The 9,918-nt window shown below is 31.9% G+C and overlaps 2 protein-coding genes across 2 annotated transcripts; one reads left to right on the plus strand and one right to left on the minus strand.

The window, feature by feature from the left end:
* Positions 1-1,017: 1,017 nt before the first annotated feature.
* On the minus strand, positions 1,018-4,220 carry LOC114255961 (uncharacterized). Its single transcript, XM_028195495.2, has 3 exons — positions 3,981-4,220; positions 2,239-2,516; positions 1,018-1,605 (listed from the first exon to the last, which is right to left on the minus strand). Exons 1-3 carry the CDS (start codon positions 4,132-4,134, stop codon positions 1,099-1,101), a joined length of 939 nt encoding a protein of 312 aa, XP_028051296.2. The 5' UTR covers positions 4,135-4,220; the 3' UTR covers positions 1,018-1,098.
* A 3,608-nt stretch (positions 4,221-7,828) lies between these two features.
* On the plus strand, positions 7,829-8,806 carry LOC145812975 (uncharacterized). Its single transcript, XM_082908232.1, has 2 exons — positions 7,829-8,246; positions 8,487-8,806. The coding sequence occupies exons 1-2, from the start codon at positions 7,829-7,831 to the stop codon at positions 8,804-8,806; spliced, it is 738 nt and encodes a 245-aa protein (XP_082764358.1).
* The last annotated feature ends 1,112 nt before the right edge of the window (positions 8,807-9,918 follow it).

A 9,918-nucleotide genomic window follows, 5' to 3' on the forward strand; every position in this document is an offset into this window, starting at 1 on the left:
GTGCTCTTCTGCTGCTATACTGGTGGCTAAGAAGCGGGGCTACTGAATGGAGGGTTGATTGTTGTTTTGAATGTTTGGTTTATTTGAATAAAGATCATGGCAGTATTTGCACTGGTTTTTGCTATTTGCTGAGATTAATCCATTGGTTCCTCAATCGTATTTCTGGTTTTTTGTCCTACTGCTGTGCTAGCTTTTTCTTGCTGATGTTGCACTGGTTTTTCCTAAGTTTTGTAGGATTGGATTGCTTAGCAGTGGCTGCAACTTATGGGTGTTTTTGGTGGATTGCAACTGATGGATGTTTTTGGTGGACTGCAACTGATGTTAAGGACTGGTGTAGTTTTGGTGGACTGTTGTTGTGTAGTTTTGTTGGGCTGCTTGCTGGTTTTATTTTCTTTTGCTCTATTTGTTGGTCTCTCACCAGTTAGGAGTTTGGAGCTTTATTGATGTAATTTTGCATACTTTGTATGTGTTTCATCAATAAAGTCCTTTTTTGCCAATGAAAAAAAAAATATATCCCCATGTCATGATCCTCACAAAAAACTAAGCCTTAGAGTAGTTGACACCAACTCACAAAAGAAAAAATTGAAAAATAAAAATAAAAATTAACAGAAGCTAAACAACAAGACCCTACAAGATAAAAAGAAGAGTGCTTTAGTGATAAGTAGCATTTTTCTAAAAACAATACACTTGGAATCCTAGTGGTATGCACACATCTATTAACAACATTCCTAACAATAACCACCATTATGTTTCCATCAAGGAAGAGTCTTGTCACCATTTGACAGTAATAAAATCAACTCCTCTGGAGAAAATAAGTTTGGAAAATGAGTGAGAGCACTAATTAGTGCTATCACTAATGATGTGGCAGTGGGCCCAACCAGGAATGATTTGATATTTTGGCCTTGGTGTTGTATTTTTTTTCTTTTTTTATTGAGTGCCATGTCATTAGTGGTCTTTTTAGAGCTCTAAAATTAGTGGTCTCTATCATTGTTGAATAAGTTTTCATTGTAGAATGGTTCTGGAGAAAATAAGTTTTCATTGTAGAATGGTTCTTCAAGTGATTTTGTAGTTGTTGCACCTATTGATGATCCAAAAAACTCACTGCTGGTTAGGAATTAGGTCAGTGGGTAAATTCAATGGCATCTCAAGCCCATTCTTCTCCTTCCTCACCGAGCTCATCGGCAGCTGATCAGTACTACATCCAATATTACCAACATATGTATTCTGGGACTCGATCATATACGGTGGTGAGAACATTGAAGCTGCAAATTCATTAGAGGCATTATTTTCAATCAATGCAGGTTGTTGACTTATGACATTGGCAAGTATATCCTCATAGGCAGTATCCCAAGGCCTAAGTTGCTTACACCTTTTGTTTTGGTAATAAGCTTGTGGCTGTGGCTGTGGTTGCGGCTCGGGTTCAGGCTCGCGTTCTTCTTCTGCACGCGGTCGCTTGCCCTTTAACATCAATGGTGGTTGTGGTTGTTGAACATCTTCTTCATTAGAATCTCTTGTGGTTTGTTGGCTTTCTTTTCTGGTTTGTGCTTCTTTCTTCTCCTCTGCTGATTTTCTAAGGTAAATGCTACATAGAACCACATTATTAATCTGCACACAAATATATCAAACAATTAAGGGGTTGTTTGGGGTGTCCTAAATAAGTGCACTTTTTGTCTTTTTGGACTAAAAAATTGAGGAATAAAATATGGACGTTTTTGACTTTTTATGAAAAAAAGTGTAATAAAAAATTGTAAAAATTGATTTGTAGGGAAAAATTAGGATTGAGAGTTGTGCAGCCGTAATTGTTGACTTTTGGTGAATAGTGTTAACTTTTTAACTTTTTGACTTTTTGCAATATGCCAAACTTGGCCTAAATCCGCATTATTATAACAATCAAATAAATAATCCAATAAAAAATTCAATTATTGCAAATCATCCATGCAAAAAATTAACGATTTATTCAATGATCATCCATATGTATTAAAATCAATTTCATCACATATAGATAGTCTTACAATTGAATCAAATGGCTCTTTAGAAAAGTTGAATCAAAATCATTTTTTTTTCAAACACAAATATGCTACCAATCTCATCTGTCCAACCAAATCTCTTTTTTTTACTAGACTCTCCAATCCGATTAGCGGACAGGAAAGGAGACAGGAGGAGCTTGGTCCTATAATTAGTATTTAGCAACATTCATGAAATAAAAATAAAAAATAAAAAAATAGAGTAAACTTGTACCTTATGATATTTTGTAGGATCAATCTGAGAGTCATCGAGTACATATTCATGCATGATGTAATTGGTTTTGAAATCTTTCCCATTGTTATTTTTTATGAAGTAGACCAGAGTGTTCTTCTTGCCCAACATGGCTCCATTAACAACTTTAAATTGAGTAGGCTTGCTTGTCATCTTCCAATGCCCTTGCCCTCCATTTGCACATCTATTGAGCTTCTTTCCATGCCCATGCTTTGATTGTCTTGGTGTAAAATAGAACGTCTTTTCTCCATATTTGAGCTCTTCCATGTACCACAAAAAAAAAAAAAAACAAAAACAAAAACAAAAACAAAAACAAAAATAATATGTCAACAATAACTACACAAAAAAATAAAATAATAAATTAAATCAATTAAACATAAAATACATGAAAAAAAAAAAGTTTAGAAACATAGAAATCAAAATTGTAGACAACACTCCCGAATGTGATATAAGTGTGCCTAGTTTTATGATTGGTTTTTGGTGCCAACATTATAACAATAATGTGGCAATGATTGTTTGGTAAATAAAAGATATTTACATTTTGTGTAAAAAAATTTATGAATTCTTTGTTTATATATCATTGCACTTCAACTATATTTCATTTTTTTGATTAAAAAAAAAATAATTAACAAAAGTATCAAATTGAAATAAAAATAAAAATCAGATATTTCCCAACCAAAAAATAAAATAAAATACATATATCAAATCAATCAACAAACATATAAAAAAATCAATAAACATATAAAAATGGAGAGTTGTGATAAGAGTCGACAAACATCACTAAAACTATGAAGACATGACCAAATTTTTTTAATTATCAACAATGATATATTCTCTAATTTATTACCTCTAAACCATCCCTATGATGTGGAATTAAAGTTAAACCCCATATAAATGAATGTTTTACAAATCAAAAAATTTGACACTTGTCAAACACATCATTATGAGTGGCTTTTAATAGTGATAAATTAAGTGTCTCAAGTATTTTCATTTATTTATTTTTTGATATCAAGTCTCCTTAAACCCATTATACCTCCCCTTCCTTTGCATAGGATCAAGTGATTGTCTTCTTAATTCAACTCTCCATAGAAAGAGTTAAACCTATGACCTCTTCTTAGGATTAAATCCTTAGGAAAATCATGATAGCCAATTAGATTAGATCTAGTTGGTTATGGAAACATATTCAAATAATTATTAGTAAATTAAAACAACATATATAATGATAATAATAATAATAATTGCTTGTCAGTGGAAGCTTTAAAAAATATTTACTGATAAATTTAAAAATATTAAAATATAAAATGATAATTTTCATTAATGTGTAATTAATTTTTAATTTTTATTAAAAAATTTATTTTCCCCTATAAAAAAATTAATACAAGATCTTGAGTCACCGAGACTGTGCATAGACAACTACGAGATTTCCATTCTCTATCGTATAGTTACGTAAATACAAATAAGACAAGATCATGTTTTGTATCCATAGTTTGGTAAAAGATTGTCTTTATTACTACTTCTTGATATATCTATGCATATATAATAAACAATATATATATATATATATATATTAGGGTTCTAACATCCAAATAAAGCATCCATGCAATAGATTATGGCCCACACATAAATACACAACCATACACAGACAAAAATTTAAAAATAAAAATTGATCATAGAACAAGAATTGATATATAAAAAATAGATGAGAAACAAGGGGAGAAAAAAACCTGGAAGATGAGAGGGTACATAGTTATAAACATCGATGTTGTAGATGAACCATGTCGAGACATTATCTCCACGGACCTTTGGAGCAAGATAATGATTGAAAGCTACGAAATCTGATAGAAGAAATCGAAACCCTAGTGGAACACCTTGTCTCATGTCGTCTTCTTCTACTTCTACTCTCTATTGAACGACACAAGTTGCTTTTCTTCATCCATGGTAAGTAAATTAAACCCACAAACTCAACCAATGAATGTGTGTGTAAAGTTTAACTTAGAGAATTATTTATAGGGTTTTGAGTTGAACTTATTTATAGGGTTTTGAGTTGAACTTTTTCACCAGATAATCTTTTGTTTTTTTCTTGTTTTTGCTTTTCTTTATTTATTTTTTCTTTTGAGTTTTATTGCAATAAAACTCTTATGACAGTGGGATTGGGTTTGTTTGTTTTTTTCTTGTTTTTGCGCTTTTTTTTTTTTTTTTGCAATAAAACTCTTATGACAGTGGGATTGGGTTTGTTTTTTTTTTTTTTCTTGTTTTTGCTTTTCTTCTTCTTCTTTTTTTTTTTTTTTTTTTTTTTCTTTTGAGTTTTATTTGCAATAAAACCCTTATGACAGTGGGATTGGGTTTGTTTGTTTTTTTTCTTGTTTTTGCTCTTTTTTTTTTTTTTTTTTTCTTTCTTTCTTTCTTTTGAGTTTTATTTGCAATAAAACCCTTATGACAGTGGGATTGGGTTTGTTTGTTTTTTTTTTCTTGTTTTTTCTTCTTGTTTTTTTTTTTTTTTTTTTCTTTTGAGTTTTATTTGCAATAAAACTCTTATGACAGTGGGATTGAGTTTGTTTGAATTACACGTTTTACTCAGGATTGGGTTTGTTTGAAATTAAAATCAAACTTTGATAATTGTAATTAGCCATGCAAATAAAATAAGATAAAATGAAGATTTGACCATACAATTATTTTGGGTCAATTACAGTTTTCACCTTATGGTTTAATTTAAATTTTACTTTAGTTCTATTATTTTAATTTGAGTAATTTGGTTCTATCCTTTAAATTTAATTTCAATTTGGTGTATGATGTTAACGTTTGCCTTGATTCATATCAATGAAGGCTTACTTTTGCCCATTAAAAAAAACAAAAAAAAAAAACAAAATGGCCATTATGTTCAAATTACTGTCATTTTTTTTTTTTTTTTTTTTTTGTATGTGTGTGTACAACTCCTGAGACTACCACATGTTTCAACATTGTTAATTTAACCATCACTTAAGTGTGGAAGGTAAACCATTCAAAATTAAAAGAAGATAGACTAAAATAAAATTTGAGTCAAATCTTATGGATTTAATGTATAATTTATCCTTTTTTTTTTTTTTTCAAATTATTTTTGTATACATAGTAGTAGTAATCTTTTTTATTTTTTTTTTATATTAATTTTCTCTCAAGTTTAAATTTGGGTCAGTGAGACTTATTACGAGTCTTATTTCAATTATTCGAATCATTCATTTATAATTCCCTCTGTCTATATCATCTGTCGGGAAAAAAAAAAAAAAAAAAAATTGGATCAATTCAATGATGACAACTTTTTTATTTTATTGCATTTATTTTTAAAATACTGGATGATAAATGTGTTTCTAAAAATTGGTTATTCATTTTTTTTTTCTGTTGAGACAAATGCGATAAAATAAATAAGAATAATACTATATGATTATTCAATTGACTTGAATTTTTTTTATAAATGATATACATCAAAACACACAATTTAAATTATCAAAATACCATTTACAGCAAGTTTCCTTTTCTTTTTCTTTTTTGTTTCTTTTCTTATTACCCGGAAGCACAGAAAAGGGGAGAGAGTTCTTGAAAATTATCAAGGTTTTGCACATTTGGGTTCAATTAGATTTTTCAATAATTTTTCAATTTTTTAATTACTGGATATTTTGCCATAGAAATTCGTAAGGATGGATACAAAAAACCCAATGACAAATGGAATGCAGAAAATAACAGGTTAGAATTTTATGGATTAGTCAGTTCAATGAGTCAAATATCGAATTATCCAAAAAAAAAAAAAAAAAAAGGTCAGCAAATGAAAATTGTGATTTCTTTTTTAATCCCAAAATATATGAAATATAAATACATTTCTAAAAATTTTGATCTCAACCAAATTTAGAATGTTTAAGTTCAAGCTCAATTCGTGAAGTATTTGATAAATTCAAACTCAACTCAAGTAAACTAGATTACATAAACGAGCTGAGTTTGAACTCAAAAGGAAGAAGGAAAAAAAAAACAAAAAAACAAAAACAAAAACCAACTTGAGTTCCTTAGGGAAAATATAAAATTATGAGAAAAAAAAAATCTCAAATTAAAAATAAAATTTATCATTTAAATATGCAAATTTATATAAACACCAAACATAAATAGAGAATTAAGACCTTGGGATTTGGCCCAATGGTCTAGTAGCCACACCTTATTCCCGTTTGGTGTAGTTATTAAAATAAATTATAACCCAGTTTGATAGAGTTGTGAAAAAGTGATTATAAATTATAACTCAACAGATTATGACTTATAACAGTGAATATAAGCTGTTAACCTGTTTGGTACAGCTTTGAGATTATAGATTTATGTAGTAGAGTAATATTTAGTTAATAAGGTGTAAAATAACTTTTTATTGTGTAATTATCCTTTTTGTCCTTATATGATATAAAAATGATTATTTTGTTATTTTTTTCAGTTTTAATTTTTAAAAAAAATAATTCATTAATAAAAGTTAATATAATTAGTATTACAAAAATTATCATTTCATTAATAGTATCAATTAGTATAAAATTATTTCATTATAAATTAATTAGTAGCAATCAATGACTTAATAAGTATCAATTAATATTAAAATTACTAATAGTATCAATTAGTATAAATATTTTTCATTTTTTCACTATAAATAATTAATGTCAATTAATGGCTTAATTAGCATCAATTGAAGCAAGCGGAGGAAGAGCTCCATTTGTTCGATCTGGTATCTGAGCAAAGGGAGCTTGAAGAGGCAGAAAAAGTAAGACGAAAAGAGGTTAGAGTCGAAGCTTGCAGATTAAAGAGAATGATAGATTGGATGTGGCTTCAGAAATCTAGACTGAATTGGAATCTTAACAGTGATAAAAACACAAGATATTTCCATGTGATAGTTAAGTGTAGACACGGGAGAAATAAGATCAATTCTTTAACTGTTGGGGATGTGGTTTTTGATGATCCATGCAAAGTTAAGCAAGAAGTTCAAATTTATTTTCAAAAACAATTCACTGAGGAGTGGAAGGTTAGACCTATTTTGGAGGGAACATTCAAGTCTGTGAGGGACAGCCCATTTTTTGATTTGTTGGAAGCAGAATTTTCTAAGGAAGAGATAAGGTGTGCTGGTAAGGATTGTGATGGTAATAAGGCTCCAGGCCCTGGTGGGTTTAACTTGGCTTGTATCCAAAAGTTGTGGAAGGTAATGAAGACCGATGTGCTCAATTTCATGGCTGAATTTCATAAAAATAGTAAGCTAGTCAAAGGGATCAACAGTTCCTCTATCACTTTGGTCCCTAAGAAGGAGAACCCTGTGGGCTTAGCTGACTACAGACCAATTAGTTTGGTTGGATCATTATATAAGATTCTTGCTAAGGTTCTATCATCCAGGTTAAAGGCAGTGTTACCTCAAATTATTAGTGAAAATCAATCTGCTTTTATTGGTGGAAGAAATATACTAGATGGAGTGTTGGTGGCAAATGAGGTTGTGGGTAGTTGGAAGAAATCTAGGGAAAGAGGTTTAATCATAAAGCTAGATTTTGAGAAAGCATATGATTCATTGAATTGAGATTTTTTGTTCTCAATGATGATTAATTTTGAGTTTGGAGGAAAGTGGGTGAAATGGATAAAGGAGTGCATTACCTCTTCTAGGTTATCTGTGCTTGTTAATGGAGCCCCGACTGCTGAATTTAGTCCACAAAGGGGGCTCAGACAAGGGGACTCCCTGCCCCCTTTTTTGTTTAACATAGCAGCTGAGGGTTTAAGCATATTAATGTCAAGAGCTTTGCATATGAAGTTGATAAAAGGGGTAAAGATTGGCTCAGGTGGGGTAGTTCTTACTCATCTTCAGTTCGCAGATGATTCTTTAATATTGTGTGAAGCTGATATGTTGGAAGTTAGTAAGTTAAGGAGGATACTGAGGTGTTTTGAGATGCTATCAGGTTTGAGGATAAACTACCACAAAAGTGTAGTTAGTGGAGTGGGAGTCCCAGTTGAAGACATGAGTGAGTTTGTATCCGTGCTAAATTGTAAAGTGAAAAGTCTTCCGTTTCAATACCTAGGCATGCCATTGGGTGCTAACCCAAGTAGAAAAGCTACTTGGAGACCTGTCCTGGACAGAGTCAGAAGAAAACTGGTAGGATAGAAAAGGAAATTATTTTTATTTGTAGGGAGGCTCACTTTAATAAAATCTGTTCTTTCTTCTTTGCCTATTTACTATTTGTCGCTGTATAAATTGCCACAAGGGATTGGTAGAGAGCTGGACAAGATTCAGGCCTCCTTTCTGTGGGGAGGATCTGAATTGAGAAAAAAGATTCACCTAGTAAAGTGGATGGAAGTTCCCAAACCTGTTGAGCAAGGGGGTTTGGGGGTTAGGAGAATTAAAGAGGTTAATGATTGCCTTTTATTGAAATTGTGGTGGAGGTTTGGTATTGAGAGCAATGCTCTGTGGAGAGGAGTCATCTGTAGTAAGCATAGGATAGAGGAGGGGAATTGGAGGTCTTCCATTAGCCTAAACAGTAGGTGTTCTAAAATTTGGAAGGATATAGTATCAGGCACTGAATAGAGCAGCAGACAGTTGGAGTTTTTTTTGGAAAATTGTAAGGTGAAAGTGGGTAATGGCCATAAAGTGAAGTTCTGGTTTGATAAATGGTGCAATAATTTTTGTCTCAAAGATGAATTCCCGCTCTTGTTTAGATTGGTAGTAAATAAGGGCGAGTCTTTATATGCAATGGTGGAAAGAAATAAGGTTTCTGGTGAATGGAGGTTCCAGTTTAGAAGGGAATTATATGATTGGGAAAGTCTGGAGGCAACCAGAATGGTAATCCAGCTAGAGGAAGGTCCTGCTATTAGGCAATCCATAGTTGATACACTAACTTGGAATGCTTCTAAAACAGGGAAATTTACAGTTGCATCAGTCTATCAATTTATGGCAGATGGTTTTGGCAATCTTAGTCCAATTAGCAAAAGGGTTGGGGTCTAGCACATTCCACCTAGAGTCCAATTTTTTGGTTGGCTTGCTTGGAAATGTAGGTTAAAGACTGCAGACTTTCTTATCCAAATTGGTGCTATGAATGATAATGCATCATTAGTCTGCAGTCTGTGCAAAACTGTGGACGAGTCACTCAATCATGTATTACTGTCTTGTCCAGTTGCCTGGGGAGTGTGGTCAGAAATGCTAAGATAGTGGAACGTTTAAGGTGCATTGCCTGTTAAAGTGGAGAGTATCCTTAATTGGTGGGCAGAGGTGAGGCTTAGCAAAAAAGAGATGATGTTGTGGAAAGCTATTCCTTTAGTTGTTTTTTGGTCTTTATGGAATCATCGAAATGAATGCTTATTTAGGGCTGCTGCTCCAAATGTGGTAGGTGTGAGTGATCTGGTTAAGTTTAGATTGGCTGTTTGGTTCAAGGAAGTGTTTAAGGATCATATTTTCACAATGAATGATTTTATTTTTAATCTGGATCACATTAGATTCTGCTTGGGAGGTGGTTTGAGGGGTGTGCTTTGAGGATGTTCTGTTAGATGAGAATCTGGGTGGCTTGGTCTATCTGGTGCATTGAGGCAATATAATCTCTTTATTAGCTTATGCTGAGGAGCTAGTATAGTTAGTTGTGTCTGTGGGTGCTGTTCTGTTGATCTGCATTAATAGTTGTTCTGTTCTGGTGTGAACTCTGCTAG

This window comes from Camellia sinensis, chromosome 15 (assembly GCF_055761805.1).
Source record: "Camellia sinensis isolate YWXY chromosome 15, ASM5576180v1, whole genome shotgun sequence".
Classification (NCBI taxonomy): domain Eukaryota; kingdom Viridiplantae; phylum Streptophyta; class Magnoliopsida; order Ericales; family Theaceae; genus Camellia; species Camellia sinensis.